The 26,900-nt window shown below is 35.8% G+C and overlaps 1 protein-coding gene across 2 annotated transcripts in view; it reads left to right on the top strand.

Moving 5' to 3' along the window:
• TBC1D5 (TBC1 domain family member 5) overlaps positions 1–26,900 on the top strand; it is a gene marked incomplete at both ends in the record, with an annotated part of 350,595 nt that overhangs the window by 38,880 nt on the left and 284,815 nt on the right. For both annotated transcript variants that reach the window (XM_080715898.1, XM_080715899.1), the window contains one exon: positions 25,759–25,828. In XM_080715898.1, coding sequence (XP_080572024.1) covers positions 25,759–25,828 — 70 coding nt within the window. The remainder of the gene's footprint in view (positions 1–25,758; positions 25,829–26,900) is intronic.

The raw sequence follows: 26,900 nt of genomic DNA on the forward strand, positions 1-26,900 counted from the left end.
GACTTTCAACAGCCTATTGAGAACCTGTTTTTTAAAAAATAAAAAGGTCTGAGTTGTATCTCACAGATAGAATCGCCCTGCTTTCAATCTCCAATAACCCCCCCCCACACACACACACACAAATCAAGCCCTGTCTGATGTTGAAAAATTTGCTTCCACATTACTATCAGAATTAAAGAAGTTGGTTAAGGAGAAAGCATAGCATGCAGAGGATGCACAAAGGATGCACCATGTATAAAAAATGGAGACAACAGCTTTTGTTTATAATGTTCTTCCTAAAGCTTTTGGTAAACATTGACATCATCGTCGCCTGACATCTGGCCTTGGCCACCTGCATCCAAATACTGGAGGCAGAGCCGGTGGCATTCGGGTGTTTGTTATGAAGCCGTCACTGAACCTTAGCCTTGGAATTGCTGTTTCTGTGTTAGAGGGAGGTGAGGACATGAGGAGTGCCTAAGCAGCACGGCAGATACTGCACTCTTACCAAGTGAACTTTGGAATTATCATCCTGCTTGAACCATTCAGTGAAGATTTAGAACCAGTAGTAACAAAGCATAGTTTTAGTTTACGTTTTGTGAGTAGTATAAAATTCATAGAGAAAGCTATCAGAATGGGTTTCTAAAATACAGAGAGAGAAGTTCTGAGCAGCGAGAAGTGTGGGATGACATCTTGATTTCATGGCAGAGCCATCAGCACTATTGTCTGATTACCCTGTTTCTATTTTATTTGTTGTGAAAAAGGAAGGCTAGTACAAATTTGAAACTTGGGAAGTATTATGTGAATAAAATTAATCTTAAAGTCCACAAGAACTACAAGAAAAGATAAGATTGTATGCATTGTTGTATACCGCAGTAGTAGGCCTCATGTCCTTCTTGCCCAAGTGAATAAATGGTTCAGTAAGATTGCCCTACCAAGCCACACTGAAGCCCAAGTCTAAAGAAAAGGCAATACTTTAGATCCTTAAATTAACATTGTCCTAATCCCAATACTGTAATAAAACTCGGAGCAAGTCTCTCCCAGTCACTGAACCATTATTATTTTGTTACTTTTGGATTTGGGGGCATTTCTATGATTTTTTAGAAAACGTTACATTAAAATATTTTATGTTAAGCCAGGCATGGTGGCGCACGATTGTAATTCCAGCATTTGGGAGGCTGACACAGGAAGATCATGTTTCATGGACAGTCTTAGCTACTTAGTGAGGCCCTTTGCAACTCAGTGAGACTGTGTTTCAAAATAAAGAATAAAAATTAGGGTTGGGGGTGTATCTCGGAGATCATTACATTCCAGCTTTGATTTGTAGAACACATAGTGAGGACTCCCAGGGTTGATGATTGACTTGGAGAACATAGCTGATGACCACGGAAAGCAGAAACCTGGGATCTAGGTAATGATGGCTTGTAATGGTGGACTGAAGTACCCAGTGCTGTAGAACTTGGAAATAGGCAGCTAGGGGCCAGCAAGTTAAAGAGTAAGCCAGCTTTTAGTGGTCCCTGTGTTCTCTTGCTGCTGTCAAAATACTTATAGAAATGGAAATGCAAAATTCACCATTGATAGGGCTCAGACCACTAATAATCTGCTTGAGAGTAGCCAAAATTTCTGGTACTTAAATAACAGTAGCAGAGCAGATACTGTGGTAGAAGGAAATGTTTGTTGTTGTTTCCATTGGACTTGCATTGTGTCCGTGCACCTTTTGGACACCAAGCCTTTGAGAAGAGAAGAGAAGAGAAGAGAAGGGAAGGGAAGGGAAGGGAAGGGAAGGGAAGGGAAGGGAAGGGAAGGGAAGGAAGAGAAGGGAAGGGAAGGGAAGGGAAGGGAAGCTGTTTTCTGATGTGAGGGGTTTGCTTTTAAAGGATGGTCTCATGACCATGCTTACCCCAGCTTTTCACCCAGGCTATACACAATAAAGGCCCTGCTTTATTCACAGGTGAGGTTTTTGATAATGTAATGTGGCCAAGGTAAAAAGATAAGTCAATCCACATTTCATTCTGAAATTGTGAGAATTAGTGCCAGGAGGGAGCATAAAGCTATGGGTGGATCTATGCTGTTTGGCGTTGTATTTTAACTGGGATAGTTTTAGAAGATGTGCTTTAGGTTATCCAATATTTGTTACTATGCTATGTAGACAGGAAAATTCCTAGAGCTCAGGTGACCTTTATTCCTTTTTGTCACAGTATGCAAATTACAACTAGCATTAGAAATTTGGTCAAGGATTTTAAGATCTAAAAGATTTTTCAGATCTAAAAGATGTATATAGGAGTAGGAGGGTAATGAAGGAAACCAGGAAATTAACTTACTACCTCAGTTTACTAGGAAAGAGCATTGAAAGATTTAGTAGTTCAAAATAGGGGGAAGATTATTTTGTACTTCTTGTGGCTGAGTAGAATTATACTGTGTGTATATGCCACATTTCCTTAATCCGTTTGTTGAAGGACACCTGGGTTGTGGATTGTGCTTCTATTAACCTAGATATACATGTTTCACTATAGTATTTTGATTTTAATCTCTTTGGAAAGATATCAAGGAGGTATGGCTGAGCCATGTGGTGGTTTCAGTCCTAGTTTTCTGAGAAAGTCCCATACTGATCTCTCTAGTGGTTATACTAATTTATATTAAAGTGTATAAGAGTTCCTATTTCCCCACATAAATGGATGGAGCTAGAGTATATTATGCTAATTGAGATTAGCTAGACTCAGAAGGTCAAGGGTTCTATGTTTTTTTCTCATGAAAAGGTAGAGAGTCGGATGATAAGGGGCTTTAAATAATGTATAAAGAGCCCTAGAGAGTAGGGGAAGGGTGTTGGGGGCATGAGTTAGGGAGAATTGAAGAAGGGAACAGTTCAGATAATACTATGGCATTACGTGAAGCAATTACTGTGAATTTCACTAAAACACGTGGGAATGGGAAATTGGGGATCAGGGTGGAATATGGAAGGTTGTCTGCCAAGAGCTGGGTGTGTATGTTTTTATCACATTTAACCTCACTATGATGTATAATTGCAATGCACTAACAAAAAAATTGAAAAATAAAAAAAATGGGGAATATTTTTTCCTAGGTGACAAAATAAAGAAATGTTTTTGGAAAATACTTAAATCTAGGAAAATCAGTAGACTTTAATAACTATACCTTTTATTTTCAGTAAGACATATTCTGAAATAAAGTAAAGAAGATATTAAAAGGATGAACTGAAAAGAAATTTGGTTGAGATGTAGAATAGGTAAAGAGGAAGTTCCAAAGATAAAGCAGAAAATTAAAATGTAATTTTACATTTGAAATACTTTTAGAAGCACTAAAAGATATAACCAATAAAGCAGAAGTTTAAGGCATATACATGAAAGAAAAATTGAAGAGGTGGTGTTGAAGAGATGATGTAAATTAGGTGATGGATATAATGCAATCTAAGTCTCTTTCAGAATACTGAGATTATAGGAAGGGAACTGAAGAAGATGGGAGACCAGGTCACAGGACTTTGATTACTTAGTTGCAGAATTTAGATTTGAGTTAGTAATCAGGTGTAAGAAAACATATATACACACACCTACATACAATACTCAAGCCTCTGACCTGTGCCTTACCTTGATAAATGTGATTATGTGTATAAAGATTATGTTGGTAATTATTTTTAGAACTGTTGAGGGAGAAGAGAAAATATAAGCAAATACTCAAACTTGTACACATTAACACTGCATGGGTTGGGTTATGAAATCAGCAATGCAGTGGTGCCTTTGCAGATGGAGGGCCACATAGGAGCTTAACATTGTGGGCCATGAATTGCAGACTCAGAAACTACTTAGACATCTTCTAAGTCTTGGGTTTTACAGAAGACCCCAGCAAATATTTAGAACATATTAGCAGAACCTATTGGTCATTTAAGGAAAGGAGACCTCCAACCGGAGAGGAGAGGTGTGCGTGTGAGGAATAAATGAACATCTCTCCAAACGGAAAATGAATTTAAATATTGCTTGCATTATTGCATTGATTCTAACATGCCAGAGAGTACTACATTCCATAAACGACATGTACTTCTAATTATGCTGCCTTGTCCTACCCTGTACTTGAATCAACTTACTGTAGAATGTTACTTTCTGGGCTTTATTTGCAAGTTAACATTTTAATAATTATCATAAATAGTTACCTTATTTGCATATTATGGTTCATAATCCAACTGTTCTGTGGATCAACCATGGTTCTGCCAAGACTTCTATATTAGTCTGAATAATCTATCCTAGACTGCATTTGTTTCCAGTTCCCTGAGCTTTTTATAACTCTAAACATAGTGGTTTTTTAATCGAGAGATAGGATCATACATGCGCTATAATAATCTTTTATCCATGCTAATATTGAAGCTAATATTTATTATTTTGTGACTACCAACCTTTGTGTATAGTCTCTTTTTCTTTTTAACCTTTAAAACCCAGTGAGTGTCCTATTGAAATGGCATTCAAGTAATTCATCATTGTTTTTTTTTTTTTCTTTCAGAATGTGTATAAAGTGGGCAATAGTGGAAATAGTGAAAATTTTGGAAAGAGGTTACCTTTTTGAAAGTCATATTATAATATGCATGTAAAGTAGATAAAATTGTAGAAATCAGCCTGTTAATGGAGCAGAGTGGCTGAGACCAGACCAGAAACTGCACTAACTGTGTAACAAGTACTAACATAAGCAGAGAAAAATGTGTGTGAAGGAGGATTAGCTACAAATGAAAGGAACAAATGATGGTGATAAGCATTTCGACTTTAACTTAGAAAGGGGGATTGTTTTAGAAAGCCATAGTGTTTCTGTGTGTATCTCCAAAGATGTGGAAGGATGCATGCGTACAGGTGGAAGAATTTGAAGCAATTGAAGTTAAAATCATCTTATAGTCAGTCTCTCTCTCTCTCTCTCTCTCTCTCTCTCTCTCTCTCTCTCTCTCTCTCTCTCTCTGGTATTTGCATTGCCAGTTTAAATTCTTGACTCAAATAATTTTCCTTACACATGTACCATGGAAATTAGGCTCTAACAGATATCTGGTTCTGCTTACAGATTTTTTTGGAGGGGCCCTCATTCTGTATTCGTGTGTGTGTGTGTGTTTACTGGGGATTGAACCCAGAGGCATGCATTCCACTTCTGAGCTACACCTCTATTTTGAAACATGGTCAAATTAAGTTGCTGAGGGCCTTGCTAAATTGCTGAGGCTGGCCTTGAACTTGGATCCTCCATCCTCCTGTCTCAGCCTCTAAAGTACTGGGATTACAGGTGTGTGCCCCCATGCTCAGGCTAATACTTTAATTTTTTGTGTGTGGTACTGGGAATGGGACCCAGGGACATTCTACCTCCAAGCTACACCCCCTATCCCTATTTTTTATTCTTTTTTTTTTCCCTGTAACTTTATTTTTATTTTTATTTTTTTTTTACTTTTATTTTTTATTTTTAATTGGTGCACTGTATTCATACATTATAGTGGGATACATACTTTTGTAGACATACATGCACACATTGCCCAGTCAGTCCCCACCCAATCCCCACCCCATTCTCTCCCTATCCCTCCCTCCCATGCTTGGCTTAGTGATTGACATCTAGTATTATAGCAATTTATCAAAAATTAAAAATGATAATCTCACATAACAGTTTCATTTGTCTGATACAAAGCTTTTGATGACTTAAAGATAACATTTCAATATTTCTTTTTGCTTTCTTTCTTACCAGAGAATCTATTTTTTCTATTTTTTAGGTGAAACTATCATATATTTATATATTTATTTTTCAGAAAAAAAATCTATCCTAATATGGAATATGGACTCTAGGTACCCACAACGATCTTGAAAAAGAACAAAGCTAGAAGATGTATATTTTCTGATTTCAAACCATATAAAGCTACATTGAAACAGTGTCTCACTGAGTTGCAAAGGATCTCACTAAGTAGCTGAGGCTGTCTGCGAACCCTGATCCTCCTGTCTCAATCTCCCAAATGCTGGGATTACAAGTGTGTGCCACTACGCCCAGCTTTAATTTTTTATGTAAGCAGAATTGGCTAGAAGTACCTGACTCCAGTCAAATCTGGTGTATTGAAAAATTCAGGGGAAGATGGCGACCGAGAAGAGCGGGGCTTAAGAGTCCCCCTAACAACCAATCTCCATTACCACAAAAAGAGCGCCTTTCATAGCCAGAAAACACCATCACCAGAAAAACAAAAAAACCACCAGGCTCCAGAGAGAAAGCGGATTGAGAACAGAGCTCAGGGCCACAGAGGAGACACACGCGCCCGAGGACGCGGCAGCAGCGCCATACTGCCGGCGGCAGCGGCGAACTCAGCGGACGGCTACAGCAAGCCGAGGTGAGCCGATGCGGAACAGCCAGGCGGGATCTTTCGGCGCAGACAGCATTTAAAGCTCCCAGTGGCTGAGCTCAGCACACGCTGCAGGGATTCAGAGTGGAAACCAAAACCAGAGAAGAAAAAATACGCCAGCCTCATGGCCGAGGGCGTGGCAGAGGCGCCATATTGCCACTGGCGGCGGCAGCAGCAGTGAATTCACCGAGTCCAGTACAGCGACATCTACGTACTCAAGAACAGTGAGTCAAATTGCGGGCCACAGAGGAGAAATCCCAGTATTGTGCCTCCTGGGACTTGACCCAGTGAGGGAGTGGTGGTGGCAGAGATATCACACCATAAGAGAGCGTGCAACCTGGCACCCCCCATAGTTTAAAGCAGCCTCTATCAACTCCCTGGGTCGGAGACTCTGTGATACAACCCAGTAAAGGAGTAGTAGGGTCTGAGATAATACAGACTCGAGATCCAGAGCACCTTAAGTGAAGCCATAGTGACCCAAGGGAAGAACCCAGAGAAGGCACAAACCTCCGAAATCATGGGAAAGAGGAATAACACTGAAGTAATGAATGTGCACAACCCCACAACATCAGAACCTGATAAAACAGAAAATCAGAGATTTCTAGAAGATCAAATCAGGAAAATAACTGTAGAAATAATAGAGGTGCTTCGAAAAGAACTCAGAGAGAGCCAAAAAGAGATAAAGGATGCAATTAATGAAGTAAAGGCCTCAATTCAAAGCACAAACAACCGATTAGACCACATGGAGAACAGAATCTCGCTCTTAGAAGATGAGCAATCCAAAAATGAAGGCATAGTTTCTAATCTAGAAAAAGATATCCAACAGCAGGAATCTGACATTGAAGAAATATGGGCCCATCTTAAGAGAGCTAACCTAAGAATAATTGGAATAGAGGAGGGAAAAGAAAGTGATACCAAAGGGATCAACAATCTCTTCAAGGAAGTAATAGCAGAAAATTTTCCAAATATAGAGCAAGAGGTTGATACACAGATCCAGGAAACTTATAGAACTCCCTTTAGACAGGATCCGAGAAGAGGATCCCCACGCCATATAATTGTCAAAATGACCAATGTGGAAGCCAAGCAGAGAATCTTAAAGGCAACAAAAACAAAGGGCCAACTGACATTCAGAGGCAAACCAATTAGAATCACTCCAGACTTCCCAAACCAAGTCATGAGAGCCAGAAGGGCTTGGAGTAACATATTCCAAACTCTGAAAGAAAACAACTTCCAGCCAAAAATTTCCTATCCAGCAAAACTTTCTATCAAACTAGATGGAGAAATAAGAAGCTTCCATGACAAACAGAAACTGAAGGAATTTATGTCTTCAAAACCAGCGCTAGAGAAAATACTCAAAGAGATTAACTACAAAGAAGAAATAGGTAACACTCACCAGAACCAGAGAAACAAGAGTTTCCATCCAACAGACAACTAAGATTGGTTATCTGTGGAGATTCATTATTTATGTTAGTCTTTTACCTATCTCTAAATTGTATTGTTTGCCTTTATTGTTGTTAATTTTTAGGATTTCTAGTTGGAATATTAATATACCTTCAGATATAGCATTTGGAAATATTTTATCCCATTCTATTAGTAACTTTTAACTCTGTTTACATTGTCTTTGGATATACAATATTTTCTTTTATTTTTTAGGGAGTTTGTATATTCTTCTGTTGCCTGTGCCATTGAAATCATATCCAAGAAATCACTGCCAATTTCAATGTTGTGAGGTTTTATGACCCAGATTTTCTCCTAAAAGTTTATAGTCTTAAGATTTATATTTAGGTCTTTTATCTAGTTTGAGTTAATACTTGTATGTGGATTAGGTAAGGGTCCAATTTTATTCTTTTCCATGTAATTATTATTTTTCAACAATACTTAGTTAAAAGATTATTATTCCCACCACCAAATCTTCGTGGAAACCTTGTCAAAAATAACTTGACAATATAGGGAAGAAGTTAGCTCTAGGCTTGTATTTAACTCCAATGGTCTATATATCTGCCTTTAGAACAGTACTACACTGTTTCAATTATTGTAGCTTTATATGGTTTGAAATCAGAAAATATACATCTTCTAGCTTTGTTTTTGCTTCGAGATTGTTTTGGGTATCTAGAGTCCATATTCCATATCAGGATAGATTTTTTTCTGAAAAATAAATATATGATAGTTTCACCTAAAAAAAAGAAAAAAATATTCTCTGGTAAGAAAAAAAGCAAAAAGAAATATTGAAATGTTATCTTTAAGTCATCAAAAGCTTGGTATCAGACAAATGAAACTGTTATGTGAGATTATCATTTTTAATTTTGGATCAATTGCTATAATACTAGATGTCAACTACTAAGCCAAGCATAGGAGGGGGGGATAGGGAGAGAACGGGGTGGGGATCGGGTGGGGGCTGACTGGGCATTGTGTGCATGTATGTCTACAAAAGTATGTATCCCACTATGATGAATGAATACAGTGCACCAATAAAAATAAATATGAAAAAAAAAAGTAAAAAAAAAAAAAAAAAAAAAAAAAAAAAAAAAAAAAAAAAAAAAAAAAAAAAAGAAAAATTCAGCCGGGTGTGGTGGCGCACACTTGTAATCCCCGCGCTTGGGAGGCGGAGACAGGAGGATCGCACAGGTTCGAAGCCGGCAGTGCTGGCCTAAGAGACCCTGTTTCAAAAATATAAAATAGGTCTGGGAGTGTAGCCCGGAGGTATAAGGGCTTCCAGGAACCCCAGTACCACGAAAAGAAAAAAAAAGAAAGAAAAGAAAAATTCAGCTTTTAGTATATATAAAGGCTAAGTCCTAGTGGTAGAAATATTAAAGAAATCACATTCCCTGGACACTACCTTTATATCATATACTTTGGACATTAAATATAATGTAGTCACACCTTGCTGCCCTCACTTATCTGAAGCCCCGTCTTTTCCCTTGAATTGAAATGAAGTTGTTAGTTTCATTCCCATTTGATATTATTTGGTACAGTAACATACTTTCCTATCAAGTGGATGGTAGATACAGTTGATCAGACTAAGAAATAAAAAGTAGAAATTTATCAACAGCAGCCCAGAGACATACTTATAAAAGACATACAGAAAGCCAAATGTAGGTACTAAGTACTACTTGAGTGAATCATCATCCTTGTTAATCCTTTATTGAGAACTGTATGTGTAGTATTGTTCTAAATATCAGACACAAAAACTAATAGAGCAAAACTCTCAGAATAAGAAGCACATATTGCTGTATCTCTACTAGAAGCTCATAACATGCATGCTGACTTGACACGTCAGATGATTCTGTTTGTTGATTAAAAAAAATGTCCCATTACGTATCAAAAAGAAGTATTTAGAATTTCAGGCCTCCACACCATCTAGAAGATATCCTTTATGGAGTTCTAGCCTTTGCTAAAACTGATTGTCAGAATACAGCCAAATTAATTTATTAACAGTTAATGTCTTACAGTTAATCAGTTTATCAACCTTCAGTCATCAGCTCTGCATGCAGTGATGTGGAGAACCTCAGAGCTCGCCCCCCCCCCCGTCGTAATCCAGCCTCCTGTCATTCTGATTGATAGATGACACAGACTCCTTCCTTTGAAACTGTTTACCTTCTGACCATGAATTTACAGCAATGAAAAGCTCAGTTTATGAATCTTAGAATGAGTTAAATACTGATTATAGCTGCCAAGTTATACTGATGGTAACTATGAATTGTCCTCGAGACCTTGACTTAGCTATAGTAAGAAGAATGCCTATAAAATTCTGTGTCAACCTGCCTACTCTAAAAGAAAGAGAAGTAATGCTGAAGCTAATCTTGACAAATGCAAACATGGATAGGCATGCTAGAAGTTGCCCAGGAAACTGATGGCGTTTCAGGAAGTGACCTTAAAGATACTCCTTGAGGTGTTGCCCTTGTCTGACTTAAAAAATATGTTAACGCTTCATCAGATGAAAGCCATGAGAAACATGAAATTCAGCCTGTGCAACAGTAATATTTGCATTGCCCAATTGAGCAAACAGAGGTGTTCCAGTACCATAGCCAAGTGTGGGCCTGCACACCTGTAATCTCAGTGCTTGAGAAGCTGAGATGGGAGGATCGTAGGTTCAAAGCCAGTGTGCAACAGCTTAGACCATGTCCAAAAATATAAAGATGGCCGAGGATGTACCTCAGTGGCAAAACACCTCTGGGTTCTTTCTCTAGTTTCTTTCTGTCTCTGCCTCTTACAATCTTGCGTGTGAATGAGTGAGTGTGTGTGTGTGTATGTGTGTGTGTGTGTGTGTGTGTGTGTGTGTGTGAATGTACACACACACTATGCTCCACTTCAGATTTTTTTTATTTTTGGTGGTACTGGGGTTCCTGGAAACTCTTCTACCTTCGGGTTACACTCACAGGTCTATTTTTATACTTTTTTATTTGGAAACAGGGTCTCTTAAGCCAGCACAGCTGACTTCAAACCTGCGAGATCCTCCTGTCTCCACCTCCCAAGTGCAGGGATTATAAGCGTGCGCCACCACCCCCGGCTAATATGTTTTCTTTAGCTTAAGAGTAAAAATAATTTGTTACAGTGATATGATTTAGTCTACCCTCTTATCAGTTAGTGGGAATAGGTAGAAAGAGTAATCTTTAAATACTGAGTTCAATATTGGTGGTTCTATACTTTGAATTTTAAGTTGAGATATAGTTATTATATACACTTGTCAAAAATCATGAGGAGTTGTTCGTGGTGGTGCACACTTGTAATCCCAGCATTCAGGAGGCAGAGACCAGAGGATTGCTGATCGCCGCCAGCCTCAACTACATAGTGAGGCCCTTTACAACTCAGTGAAACTCTGTTTCAAAAATAAAGAATAAAAAATAGGGCTGGGGTTGTTGCTTGGAGGTAGAATGCCCCTGGGTTCCATTCCCAGTACTGCAACACAAAACAAAACAAAACAACAACAACAAAAAAAAATACAAAAAACCAAAACAAAAACATGAGGAGCCAGGCATGGTGGAGCTCCCTTGTAATCCCAGTTTGTAACCAGAGGTGGAGATTGGAGGATCATGGTTTGCATACAGCCTCAGCTACTTAGCAAGGCTATTTGCATCTCAGTGAGACCCTGTTTCAAAACTAAAAACACTAAAAAAAATAGGCTAGGGTGTAGCTCAGAGGTACTATGCCCCTGTGTTCCAATCCCAGTACCGCCAAAAAAAAAAAAAAAAAAAAATCATGAGGAAAAGTAATTTCATCTAGCCTGAATATGTGTGCTTATGTGACCTCTTTAGCATTGTGTTTTTAAAAATCTAAGCTGGTCTTTAATAAATGATTCATTGAGGATAGGTACTGGGTAGGCATGTGAGTGTGTGCAAGCGTGCTGTGTTGTATGTGTTTGGTGTATATATTCAAGCATTTTGTATTGACATTGTATAGATATTTTTAGATAAAAAACTTTTTTTAACCCCAAATTTGAATACAAAAGTGCCAAATAATGGCTAGCAAAACTGAGATTTGAGGATGAGTCTAAAAGGTACATACACTGACTCCTCTATTTCCAGTTGTCATGGGTTTCACCTTTAGTTGACTTATTCCTTTTTCTGCAGTTGATTATTGTGGACTAGTCACATGTGAAAAAATACATGTGTTCAATTATTTTGGTTGTCAGGATAATCAGATAAAAATACTTCTTCAGTGATCAACATTGATTAGTTCTTAGGTAGATGTGTGATCACTAATCTCACCTTTTTGGATTAGCACACAAAATATTAGTTTACATGAGTGTTTGTGGATTTTTAAATTTTAGTATTCTTCAACATAGAAACATAGTATAAAGTTAATATACAAAATTTAATTTTTTATTAGCTAGAAGTGAAAATTTGGTGTTTTATTTTTTAAAAAGTACCATTTACAGTAACATCAGAAGAGGAAGTCAGTTATAAATTTCATAAAATATGTAAAAGCTGGATATGTGAAAAATTTTAAAGCACGTAAGGAAATCTAAATAAATGGAACAATGATTGAAAATCTTCAAATCTATAAATACTTTATAATCCAAATGAAAGTTTCTATAACTTTATTATAAAGATAATAATTATTCTAAAATTTACATACAAAGTCCAAAGAACAAGTATAGCCAAAACAGTTTTGGAAAAGAACAAAGGTGAAAGCCGGGTGTGGTGGCACACACTTGTAATCCCAGCATTCGGGAGGCTGAGACAGGAGGATCGCGGTTCACGGACAGTCTCAGCTACTCAGTGAGGCTCTTTGCTGCAACTCAGTGAGACTCTGTTTCAAAGTAAAGAATTAAAAAAAAATAGAGCTGGGCGTGGTGGTGCAGGCTTGTAATCCCTGCTGCGCTTAGGAGGCAGAGACAGGAGGATCTCGCAGGTTCGAAGCCAGCCTTGCTGGCTAAAAAGACTCTGTTTCCAAATAAAAATATAAAATAGGCCTGGGAGTGTAGCCCGGAAGGGTTTCCAGGAACCCTAGTACCACCACCAAAAAAAAAAAAAAAAAAAAAAAGAGTCTGGGGTGTGGCTCGGAGGTAGAATGTCACTGGACTCCATCCCCAGTACTGCAAACAACAGTAACAACCACCACAAAGGTGGAGAACTCAGTGAGTTTTAAGAGTTACTATAAAAATATCAAATGATTAGCAAAAAGAAAGAGACATAGATCAGTGAAACAATGGAGCCCAGAAATAGTCACAAATATGGTTGGCTCATTTTTAAATATAGTAAAATAAAGTAGTATATATTGTACTTGAGAGTATAGCCAGAGCAATAAGGCAAGAAAAGGAAATCAAAGGAGTACAAATAGGAAAAGAAGAACTAAAACTATCACTGTTTGAAGTTGACATGATAGTATACTTAGGAGACCCAATAAACTCAAAACAAAAGCTTATAGAACTGATCAACAAATTCAGCAGTGTTTGGATACAAAATCAATCTTAAAAAATCAAAAGCTTTCCTGTATGCAACCATAAATCCATTGAAAATGAAATCCAAAAAAAAAATTTCACTCAGGATATCCCACAAAAATAAAATAAAATACTTAGGAATAAGCCTAACCACGGAGGTAAAAGACTTTTACAAAGAAAATTATAAAACATTGAGAAAATAAATTGAAGACCTTAGTAGAGGGAAGATATTCCATGTTCTTGGACAGAGAGAACAAATATTAAAATGGCCATTCTTCCAAAAGTGATCTACAGATTCAATGCAGTATTCATTAAATTATTAAGGTCATTTCTCACAGACATAGAAAATCAGTCTTTAAAGTCATTTAGAACAACAAAGAACCCAGAATAGCCAAAGTAGTTCTCAGCAACAAGGACTGTGCAGGACGCATCAAAATACCTGACTTCAAACAATACTACAAAGCCATTGTAATAAAAACCACATGGTACTGGCACAAAAACAGACACAAAGACCAATGGAGCAGAATAGAAGACTCAGAAACAAATCTGCACAGTTACAGCCAATTGATTTTTGACAAAGGGGCCAAAAACATACACTGGAAAAAAGCCTCTTCAACAAATGGTTTTGGCAAAACTGGTTAACCATATGAAGAAAATGGAAATAAACCCCACTTTCTCACCCTAAACAAGACTCAGTTCAAGATGGACCCAAGATATGGAAATCAGACTAATCAGACTAGAGATCTTACAGCGCTGGAAGAGGGCATAAGTCCAACACTGCAACACATAGGCACAGGTAAAAACTTTCTCAACAGTACTTCAAAGGCACAAGAAATGAAAAGGCAGATCAATATATGGGATTGCATAATTGAAGAGCTTTTGCACAACAAAGGAAACTATCCAACTCAACCAAGAGCCAACAGAATGCGAGAAATTTTTTGCCAATTACTCCTTTGATAGAGGACTAATAAATAGAACATACAGAGAACTCAAGAAACTTAGCGTTAAGAAAACAAGCCAATCAAAAATGGACAAGTGAACTAAATAGACACTTCACAATAGAAGAAATTCAAATGGCAAAGATATGTATTTAAAAATGTTCAACATCAATAGCAATCAGAGAGATGTAAACCAAAACTACCCTGAGATTTCACCTAACTCCTATTAAATTGGTAATCGTTAAAAACACAACAGCCAGCCGGGCGTGGTGGCGCATGCTTATAATCCTAGCATTCGGGAGGCTGAGACCAGAGGATCGCAGTTTGTGGAGAGCCTCAGCTACTTCTTAGTGAGGCCCTCTGCAACTTAGTGATACCCTGTTTCAAAATAAAGAATAAAAAAAATAGGGCAGGGGGTGTAGCTCGGAAGTCGAATGCTCCTGTGTTCTATCAGACCCGAAAAAAAAAAAAAAAAAAATTACAAACATGTTTGTATTCCCAGCATTGGGGAGGCTGAGACAGGAAGATTGGGGTTCCCTGCCAGTCTCAGCTACTTAGTGAGGCCCTTTGCAACTCAGTGAGACCCTGTTTCAAAGTAAAGAATAAAAAATAGGGCTGGAGGTGTAGCTCAAAGGTAGAATGCCCCTGGGTTCCATCCCCAGTACTGCCCAAATAAAGGGGGAAAAACACACACAAACAAATGCTGGTGAGGCTTTGGAGAAGTGGGAACTCTAATGTTGGTGGGGTTGCAAATTAGTACAACCACTTTGGAAAACAGTATGGAGGATCCTCAGAAGATTAGAAACGAACCTACCATATGATCCAGCAATACCACTTCTGGGTATCTACCCAAAAGAATGGAACCACCAAACTAATGCATGTATATCTATGTTCATAGCCATGCACTCCTCCATTTCCATACTAGGGCACCAGCCAATATGTCCATCAACAGATGAATAGATTACAAAACTATGGGATATGTACACAGTGGAATTTTACTCAGCCATAAAAAGAACAAAATTATATCATATGTGGGGAAATAGATGGAATTGAAGAACATTTTTCTAAGTGAGATTAGTCACAATAAGGAAAAAAAATGAATGTTGTCCCTAATATGCTGAAACTAGGGAGAAAATGGGTCATAGGAGGAACGCTAGACAAAAGATAAATTATAGATGAGCAAATGGGGTGACATAACTGAGGGGGTGGGAGAGGGATGAGGGACATTCCCTAATGTAGAAGATGTACATTCATAATCGTATTAAAGTCAATCACTAAGCCAAACATGAGAAGGAGGGAGGGGGAGGGAATTGAGGAAGGGCTAATTGGATGATGTGTGCATATTTGCCTCTACCATCTTGTACCCCATTAAGATGTATGACTACAGTGCACCAATAAAAAATTATAAACAAAAAATATATAGTACTTTTTCTTTACTTCGAGTTAAATTTTTATACCATGTGATTTGTTGGTCTCAATTATTTTTCATATGAATATCTAATTGTTTCTGCATTATTTATTGGGAAGACTATTTGTTGTCCATTAATTAGCCCTGACAACTCTGTTCCATTGAATTGTTTAGCTGTCCTTAGGCCAGCACAGCAGTTTTGGTTGGGACACCGGTGGAGTCTAGTGACGGGATATGGGGAAGAAGGAGAGGAGGAATGAGGAGGGCCTGGAGAATGAAATTGATCAAGTTACATTATGTGCATGCATAGGTATATTTATATGTTCAATAATTTTTCTCCAGTGTTCAGATCTTTAATATTATATTTTAGGATTAAGATCACCATTAATTTTTTCCAATATCTAGCAGTGTTTCACAGCTTTTTGTGCACAAAATTATACTTTTTTGTTAACCTTGTTTTTACTGTTTTGAATAGTTTTTTTTTTTTTTTTTTTGTGGTACTGGGGTTCCTGGAAACCCGTCTACCTCCAGGCTGCACTCTCAGACATATATATATTTTATATATATTTTATTTGGAAACAGGGTCTCTTAAGCCAGCGAGGCTGGCTTTGAACCTGCATGATCCTCCTGTCTCCACCTCCCAAGCGCAGGGATTACAAGCGTGTGCCACCACACCTGGCTAGATTTTTTATTTTAAGTTGCTTATTGATGGTATATGAAATGTAATTGATATTTGTATGTTGACTTTCTATAATTTTGTTGAACTAATTTATAATAGTTGTATATGTATTTCTAAGGGTTTATAGGATTATGTCATCTAATAATGACACTTTTACTTTATTTCCAATCTTTCTGCTTTGTTCTCCTTTGTCTTGGTTGCATGGGTTTGAGCTCCAGTAAAAGTTAATGATAGCAGACATTATATATTTCCTATATTTTCTCTGTTTGAGATGATTCACCAGTAGATATAATGTTAAGTGTAAGCTTTTCATGGTTTTTAAAGTTTGAGTGAAGTTGCCCCTTGACTCATACTTTTTTATTTTGGTGTTGATTACAGATAAAGTAATAAATGTAACAATTGGAACCTCATAGCAGTTATTAACCTGGAACACATTCAAAATAGAATTTGCTTATTTTCCCAATTTTAGAGCTTAAATGGACTTTCTAAGCAAAAACACGAAATGATCAAACCAAGTGAAAAAGATAGACTTCTCTATTACTGTCCTCTGCTATTTCCTAGAGATGATCAACTATGTCCAGTCCAGTGATGGGAAATGTTTGTTATTGGTCCTCAACTGTGCCAGTGTATAAGCTAAAGAGAAACTACATTGCAGGGTGACTTTTAAGGTTTTAAAAAAATGTACTAATAAAATATTGGGGCTTATGTTTTGAATGTCTTTCGTTTCACTTTTATAGGAACATTTTTATTATCTTTTATAAAAGTGGTGTATGGAAGATTGGGAATTTTTTAAAAAGTGATCCTTCACCAAAGACCCTTCTCATTTTTTTTTCTCTTATTATTTTATTTATTTATTTATTTATTTATTTATTTATTTATTTATTTTGGTGGTACTGGGGTTCCTGGAAGCCCTTCTACCTTAGGGCTACACTCCCAGACCTATTTTATGCTTTTATATTTGGAAACAGGGTCTCTAGGCCAGCACGGCTGGCTTTGAACCTGCGTGATCCTCCTGTCTCCGCCTCCCAAGCGCGGGGATTACAAGCGTGCGCCACCACGCCTGGCTTCTCTTATTATTTTAAAGAACCCCTTAAAATTATATAAAAAAAAAACTTTCTTAGCCTGTAAGATGTGCAAAATATTTTTGACCTAATGGAGCTATTACTGTTGAACTCTATTGTAGTCCATTGAAAGCATCAGAGATTTTTGATGTTTCGGGCTTAATTGTTGTTGGATGAATGTGTGGTACTTGAAATTGAACGCATGGCCATTCTGCCTGTGGGCTACATCCCCAACTATGCTTTACTTTTTTTTTTTATTTTGAAACAAAGTCTCACTAATTTGCTGAGGCTCTCCTAGCTGAGATCCTACTGTCTCAGCCTTCCAGATACTGTTACTACAGGTGTGTGCCACCATGTTTGGTGAAGGTGCCCTTAGCACCTGCACACCAGGTTCATGGAGGCATAAAGAAGCTGTGAAATACTGTTTGTAGCTGGGCTGCCATATGCCTACCAAGAAGGGATAGGCAGGTGCAGAGCAGCAGTCAATGTTCTGAGCTACCTGATAAAGGTTCACAAACTAGAGATGCTTTCATTTAGGCACCGACTTTCCATCAGGTGCGTTCTCACACAGACTGCTCTACATCAGATGCTCTAGGGTGAATTCTAGTAGGAATATATTTTCTTACATGTGGAGCAGAATTATTTTTCTCTATGTCCTAAAGATCATCAGTTGTATAAAATTCTTTATAGCCATTGAAACTTATTTTACAGTAGTATTAAACCATATATTTTATTTAAGTTATAATATATAAATAATGTATATCATTAAAAAGTTTGAGAAAATATGTTAAAATACTAGCAGTTTTAGAATTCTGTCTATCTTTTCTTATGCAAATTTGAATTTGAAAAATGTCGCCAGGCGTGGTGGCGCACGCTTGTAATCCCCGCGCTTGGGAGGCAGAGACAGGAGGATCGCGCAGGTTCGAAGCCAGCTGCGTGCGCTGGCTTAGGAGACCCTGTTTCCAAATAAAAATGTAAAAATAGGTCTGGGAGTGTAGCCCGGAGGTAGAAGGGCTTCCAGGAACCCCAGTACCACCAAAAAAAAAAAAAAAAAAAGAAAAGAAAAATGTCTACAGTTGTCATGTTTTTAATTTTTATTAATTTATATTAGTTTTGTAATTTTATTAATATGTCTTAATTAGCCAATTTTTCTGCATATTAAGTAGCCATTGAAGGATTTATACACAGAGGCATTTACAGTAATGTTGTTTGGAATATGAATATATATATATATATATATATATATTTTTTTTTTTGTAGTACTAGGGGTAGAACCCAGGGGCCTTATACCTCTGGGATGTACTCCCAGACCTATTTTTTTTAATATGTTATTTGGAAACAGGGTCTCACTAAGTTGGTGAGAGCCTCACTAAGTAGCTGAGGCTGGCTTTGAACCTGTGTGATCCTCCTGTCTCAGCCTCCCAAGCACGGGGATTACAAGCGTGCTCCACCACTCCCGGCTGATAATGTTTTAAAGAAAATTTCCACTGAGAGGAGAATGATTCAATAACTTGGACATGTACCAATCACTCTATTAAATAGCTATTTAAAATTGTGTTGTAGCCGGGCATGGTGGCACACACTTGTAATCCCAGTGCTTGGAAGGCTGAGACAGGAGGATCACACAGCTACTTATTGAGGCTCTCAGCAACTTAGTGAGACCCTGTTTCCAAATAAAATATAAAATAGGTTTGGGAGTATAGCCCGGGGGTAGAAAAGCCCCTGGGTTCCACCCCCAGTACCACAAAAAATTAAATTAAATTAAATTAAATTATTTTTAAAAATTTAAATAACAAAGGACAAATGCTTCCATACATAATATAATGAAATAATAGAAAAATTATGCTATATGATTTAAATTTTATAAGAAAATGGCAAAGGGAGTCTTTTCTCCCATGTAATTATATTATGGGTATTTTTCATCCTCTTTATTCTTTTCTTTTTTTCCTCTTTAATTTTTTGTCTTAATATTTCAAAGATATGCATTTCAAATGTATCTGTATTGCTTTTACAATTGGAAAAAATAGAATATACCTAAGAACTGAAATGTAAGTGAATACTAGAGTCAAATTATCCTCTTTCTGTTATATTCTTTTTATTTAAGTGATGTTGACACTCTTTTCTTTATTCTGAAACTTTATTTGAATGTACCCAATGAGAAGATAGGTAGATGACATTGGTGATTTATATGATGGATTCTGATCATTGTTTTGAGAAAGCTTTGTATTTTGACGATGTACCACGAGTCTGTCCTGTCCCACATGTTTCTGAAGCTCTATTCATTTTCTTTTTTATGACCTTCTTTTCCCCTTTTCTTTGGATTGGTTAACTCTTACTGATTTATATCTGGTTCACTGATTCATTCCTCTGTCATCCTCATTTTGTTACTGTTTCCATGTGATACTTTAAAAAATTTCAGGTACTATCCTTTGAAGTTTTAAATTTTTCACTTGCCCTTCCTTCCCTCCCTTCCTCCTCTCCCCCCTTCCTTTATTCCTTTTTATGAAATTCTATTTTTGTATTCACTTCACCATTATATACTGTTAACTCATGGAGGAAAGTTTTAAGTCTCTTTTGATCCCTATGTTGGGATTATCTCAGGGTTGGCTTCTGTGAATTGTGCCTTAAAAATACTCATATATATCTGGTTTCTTGATCTGTCAAAGTAATTTTAGACTATATCCTAATCATTTTGAACATTTTCTCGTAAAACTCTAGATCCTCAGAATTCCCTCCTTCCTTTCTGTAGTCTGTTTCCTACTTCCTTCCTCCCTCCCTCCCTCCCTCCATCCGTTCATCCACCCATCCTTCCTTTCTTCTTTCAGCAGCCAGTTAACACAGTGAGATCAGACCACAAGTTCTGCCTTAAAAACTTCTGTGAATGGTGGTTATAGTATCCCTTTATTTCCTTCTCTCAATCTGGGATTCTCATAATTTCTAACTTGATCTCTTTGGTGTCATACAGGTTTCTTAGTCTCTATTTACTTTATGCTTTTTTAGTTTGTTTGTTTCTCTTCCTCATAGTTGAAATTTTCTTTAAGCCTGTCAACTATGTGCCCAGCCTGCTCACACCCATTTTGGTCCCTTCTGTTAGGGCTTTCATTTGACTTATTTTTCAGTCCCAGAATTTGTTTCCCTTACAATTTCTGTTCATTACTAGCCTCAATGTATTTATTTACTTATTATTGTTCTTTCATTGTCCATGTTTTCTTTTTACTTTTTGAACATCCTTACACTAGTTATTTTCAAATTGTTGTCTAGTAAATTTAATTCCTAGACTTCCATAGAGATGAATTGTGTCAGTTTTTGGTTCATTCAAATTACCCATGCTTCCCCTTTCTTTGTATTCCTTTCAAGGTATTTGTTTTTGTTGTTGAAAAGTTGATATTTTTTAATATTATAATTTGGTAACTCTTGAGGTCAGATTTTTCTCTTTCCTAGAGCTTACTGGCTTTTTGTTGTTGTTGTTTTGTTTTGCTTTGCAGGTTTGAGGATGGAACCCAGGGGAATTCTACCTCTGAGCTACACCCCCTGCCTTATTTTTTATTCTTTATTTTTCTTACCTTCTTTTTTTAAAGGTTTTTTTTTTTTTTCTTTTTTCTTTTTGGAACCGGGTATTGATCCCAGAGCACCACACCTGCAAACCAGGTGCTTTGCCACTGAGCTACATCCCAGCCCCTATTCTTTATTTTGAAACCGGGTTTCACTAAGTTGCAGAGGGCCTCATTAAGTAGCTGAGGCCTTCCACGAACCGCAGTCCTCCTATCTCAGCCTCCTGAATGCTGGGATTACAAGTGTGTGCCACCACTTGGTGCCCAGCTTTGAGCTTACTGTTTTTAATATTATTGAAGACTTATATTTATTGAATGTCCCAAACTTTTTGCAAATATTTATTTGTTGTCACATGTAGTCACTGAAGTCTTTTGTTTCTTAGCTTGTATTCATGTAGGGTTTTGTCAGATACCCTTGAATATCAGGATCTATAAAAATCAAGAACAAGAAAATAAGCAAAAACCCAAAGCCTCCCTGTCTTTGACACATGGGCCCTGTACTGTATGGGTGCACACTGGCCCATAGTAGTCAGGCTCTTTTCCAGTATTGAAAAGTTGCTTTTGACAGTTATGGCTTGTTTCTTATTGTTTCTGTGGTAAAATGAGTAATTGAAATTCTATCCTCTGCTATTTTGCTGGTTTCACTCTGCTTTTTTGGTTTGTTTAAGAATTTTGTTAACAACTTAGTAGGAATAAAAATATGTTCTTAAAATGGTCCATTTGAAGTTTTTATTTAAAATAGTTCCCATGTATTTATTTTTCTATCTTTTATATTATCTGATATAATAACTTGATAGTATTATTTAGAAAACAAACATGGCCATTAAATTATTAAAATGCAGGCAAATTAACAACAGTAGAGAAGATAAAAAAATTATAAAATTGATGGATTTTTTTTACTGAATTGCATGCTGGCTCTTAGATTCAGTGGGTATTCCTGAATTTTTAGCATAAATAGGGCATGGAGGCTTTGTTCCTCTAGTTGAGAAATGATGTACATTGTTAGGTTTATGAATGATGCTGCGTTATTATATGCTTTGCCCTTAACTGTGTGTCAACTTTGGATATATTTTATTCATAAATTTTCAAAATCATATACTTTATAAAAGGCTTTAAATTTAATTAAAAAATTTCAGTAAATATTATGATTCCTTTAAAAGACACAAAAGCTTTCAGATCTTCATTACACTCATAGCTGCATTTCCATCTTAGTTTGAGCACTTGGTGATAATTCTCTAATAATTCAGAGGTAAAACAATTTTACTTGTAAAACTTTTCAGAACTCATACCTAGTGTGATGTGATACTCTCCACTCTGTTTTTAGATGTAAACTAAAGCACATTTGAGTAAGTGTGTTTATTTATTTATTATTCTGCATGTTTTTAACCTAACCTAGTTTAAAATCTCTGGGTTTTCCTTCATGAAGCAGACAGATGTTTGTGCATAAAAAGTACTACAAAAATCTTTCATAAACACTTAGCATGATTTCAGCAATGCATATATAGATCAGATAGCTAAACATGACTGTAGTTAGAGCTAAGAGTCCAGATTCCAGTTATTACACTTTGAACTTTCAGCCACAATTATACATAATATTGGCCTAATAAGTTAAACACATATATGTTAGAAATTACTATTGGAAACTATACTAGTTTTTTGTATCTTCATTTAAACCAGTGCAACTACCAACATAATTTAAATTAGCCAACTTACTTTAAGCATGAATGTTATGAACTCAGTTTTACAAAGTTACTTACCAGTTAATGAGAAATCAGTGTTTTATATATAAGACTGTAATGGCCATAGATAATCATAAATTGTTTCTGTAGATACAGAATGTATTATACAATGCTATATAGTAGCTTGTCTAATATATATGTTATAGATTGTGCATGTCTGCATATTCTTATAATGCATAAACCAAATAGATATGTCCAGATTACTTTACTTATTAATTTACATTAGGTATTGTTTTACATTTAAAATTACAATTATATTCTCAAAATTTATTCTTAGTTAAATTAATTTTCAAGCAAGTGAAAAAAATCTATTATCTTAAAACACATGTAGGCATTTTTGCTGTTTGATAATTTAGAGGTCTTTTGTAAGATTACTTTAATAAAATGTGTGTGTGTGCGTGCGCGCGCGTTCGTGTGTGTGTGTGCACGCGTGTGTGTGTGCATGCGTGCACGCATGTGTGTGTGCACGCGTGCACGCATGTTTGGAAAACAGCCTCGGCATTCTCCGTGCAGTTATAGCTACCTGACAACTTAGTTCAGGAATCAGAATAGCAACTCAAAATGCCATATCAAACTCTCTTGCACCCTCTGTTGTTATTTTTTGGGAAATGCTATATATACATTCCCATGACTTTATTGTCATTCCACTTATTTAAGTTCTTGATAAAATTAATACTTTATTATGCTTACCTCCAAATTAGATTCAGTAGTAAAGTAACATTTGCTTATGATTCTTAGTTGGTGTTTTCTAGTGGTAAAGATGTCTTTATCATTCCACAGCCTAACGAAAGCTGAGCCTTTCTCTCCATTTGTCTTTGATTTCTGTGTATTTCCAACTTGAAGCGCTTCCACATGTTTCACACAAATGAAAATCTCTACAGGATGTAGCACGTTTTGTGTACAGTTTTCCAGCATCACAGATTTTGTCTGTTCTTTTGTAAACCTTTTGATAGTCAGTTTCCTTCCAAAGTAAGAGTCTGGAATCGTCCATACTAAAATTAAGAATTTATAACTGTAAGGAACAGATGTTTTCATAAACATTTGCTATAATTAATTTCAACTAGAGGATTGAAGGAACAAAGCCATTTTTTCCTCTTCAAAACTTTATTGCCTTTTCCCATATAGCAAATTCTGAAATCTTCTCTAGCATTGTTAGTGAAATGATTGTGCGCCTTATTTGGTATGTTTTTGAAAAAGGAAAACTGCTTTTTTCCCTTATTAGCATCTTTTACACCTTGAAAGTTACCTTTAATGTAGCTGTTATTTGGTAATAGTTATAAACTATAGAAAACCTTTGTAATATGATAAAACCTGGCTATTTAAAAAAAACAAGCATTTCTTATTTGAAGGATTTTATATTTGTTCTGATAAATATCAGCTTAAAAGATTATTCTTTTGGGGAAATTTTATATATTTAAATAATGATAATCTTTAGTTTGAAAGGAAAGAAAACTCATGTTTAAAATGTATAATAAAGTGCTTATTCTATGCTGGTTATGGAATGTTTCACAGGAAATGTCTGCAAGCTGTTAAATAACATGTGTTATATAAAATTTTCATTTAGCAAGACAGACTAAATTTCCTTAAATCTTTTTGCTTTATTATAATGCTATTAAATTTTTAGAAGAAAGTGAATTATTATATGTACATATTTTTAGAGAACTAATAGCAGATACACAGCTATATTAATTTCAAATAGTTAAATATTTTGGATTATTTTCTTCTATAAATTGTCACCAATTTTTAGTGTTATAATCTCTTTCAGTTTTTTTTCTTTGATTAAAAATACCTGGAAGTATACTTTACAAAGAAAAAAAGTAGAATTAGAAGTTCAGTAAGCAGGCTCAGGCTAGTTCTCATCCTTCTCAACAATTTAGCACAACTGAAAAGATCTTGAAGACAACTAACATTCTTGACCAATCTGTCAACTATAAAATGTGTAAGAAAATAGGTAGCTGTCATTAGAATTACACTGCAGTTTTCAGTAACCATTTAAAGAGCAGCATAATTACATAAGTATAGTACCGTAAATACAATACTCAATAATTAAAAATAAGCTCATCTTTAAACTGAAAGTCCTGTAGTGACTCTTTGACTTGCCCAGGACCCAGTGTTATGGTCTGCAGTGCTACTTCAGATGCTCCAAAGTAGGGTAACAGAGCAAATTAAAACCGGGGATGTTACTGAATTATTAACCCTGATGTACTATAAAAATGAATACAACCTAATCCTGAAGTTACCTTAACAGAACTTAGTTGTATGGAAATGTAACCAGAGTTTAGTCTTTTAAATCTGTTTTGAAGAACAAATGATATATTTAATACTGTGGTTTCATGAAAATATACTTTGTAGCATTTATTTTTTAAAAATTAAATTGAAACTTTTTTCAATTAGATTTATGTATTTCACATTGGGCCATTGCTAACTATATATTTTAAAAATTCATTTTTGTTCTGTGTTTTTTAAACAGATATGCAAAATTTTGTTCTAAATTTTATTTTATGAATATGCCAGTTTCTAGAGAAAAAAAATGCTTTTTCCAAAGTATTGTTATAGGAAGCACAAATACCTTTTGATGGTATTTTTACATTTTAAAATGCTGAATTTTTAACAGGTAAATCATAAAAATAACAGTTAAAACAATTTTGGAAAAATATTTAGGCCTATAATGAATTGAACTGGAATGCTTTCTGTTTTACCTCTCTGCTCAGGAAACTCCTAGACGGGGAAAGAAGAGGTGAAGAGCCTCTGGGTCTGCCTTGGCCCTGTCTTATTTTTGGCTATAGAAATGATAAAGATGAGTGACCGGGTCACTAAAAAATGTGCCTCTGCTTATGAGCATTAGTGTACACTTAAATGGTTTAGAAATTTTGCTTTTGTCTGTGATTCGTAAGAAGGAATTATCTATACTATACTTCATTTGTTCCTGTTAGCAATAATTTGGTAATATTTCTATCCCATTTAGCAGTGATAGTGTTGGTTTATATTTTGGCATCCATTTGAATTTTTTTTCCTAAAAGGCTCTGAGAAAAAATATAATTTTGGAGAAGCATAAGGGAATATAATTGTTTTTATTAACTATCATACTGTATAGAACTGTCACACAGTAGTTTTTGAATAGAAATGTTCCGTTTTTATAATCTCCATTATTTCAGTGTTTTTTATTGCTTTTTCCAGGAGATTCAAATGAAAATGGAAGAAGAACAAGTTCTACCTTAGACTCTGAGGGAACTTTTGGTTCATATAGGTATGTGATAAATCTATGGATACATAATTTTGCAGGATAACATATTAGACACATACTTTTATAGGATTGTAATCTCAGACTAACAAGGATCTTGCTACCTGTGCTTTAAAAATATGACATGTAAATTATATGGTGATAGTAGATTATCTGTGGACTTAATGAGTATAAGAAACTGTGACACCCTGAATTCTTGAATGCATGGACTTACTGCAGATATCTGTTGTTATTCTATAGTAGAGAAATTGGAATGAATTTACGTGTAGTACTAAGCTTGATTATAATTCATTTTCATTTTTGTTTTCCCAGTCTTTTTGTTGCAGTATTAAAGGCTTTCTTTTGTTTAAGTTTCTTGCTAAAACAAAGCATTCTGCTCAGGAGTGCCTATGAAAGCTTAAAATGTAATTGTTGGTTGAATTAGTGCTGGTTGAATTAAGTAGGATATTTTATTAATATCTTGCATGTAATCTTTAGCAAATAGTTACATTTCAATCAATAATTTTTTAAAAAAATCATACTAGTGAAGAAAATATTGTTTTAATCTTGTATTTTTGTTAATATTCTCATAAGTTGGATTTCACTTAAGTAAATATCTCTGAATTTTGTACCTTAACACAGTTCCCAGTAAAAAGAAAGATTAAAGTATTTCTGCTAATATTTTTTTAAAAATAGGCATATTGAACCAAAAGAACTCAGTTGCTTTTTTTCTCTATAAAAAAGTACAGATTCAATATTATGTATACTTCAGCATTGTAGATGGTTATGTAGATTCGTGAAGAAATACTTTAATTGGAGTGCATTGTCCTTCTGATTAATGAGTTCTGCAATGTGTAAACCACTACAAAACCTATGTAAGAACTAGTATACACGTGGAAGTCCATTTGAATATTAAGCTATCTCCTTTTCTTTCTTTCTTTCTTTTTCTTTTTTTTCTTTCTTTTTTTTTTTTTTTTTTTTTTGGTGGTACTGGGGTTCCTGGAAGCCCTTTTACCTCCGGGCTACAGTCCCAGACCTATCTTTATATTTTAATTTGGAAACAGGGTCTCTTTAAGCTAGCGCGGCTGGCTTCGAACCT

This window comes from Muscardinus avellanarius (assembly GCF_963383645.1).
Source record: "Muscardinus avellanarius genome assembly, chromosome: 18".
NCBI classification, from domain to species: domain Eukaryota; kingdom Metazoa; phylum Chordata; class Mammalia; order Rodentia; family Gliridae; genus Muscardinus; species Muscardinus avellanarius.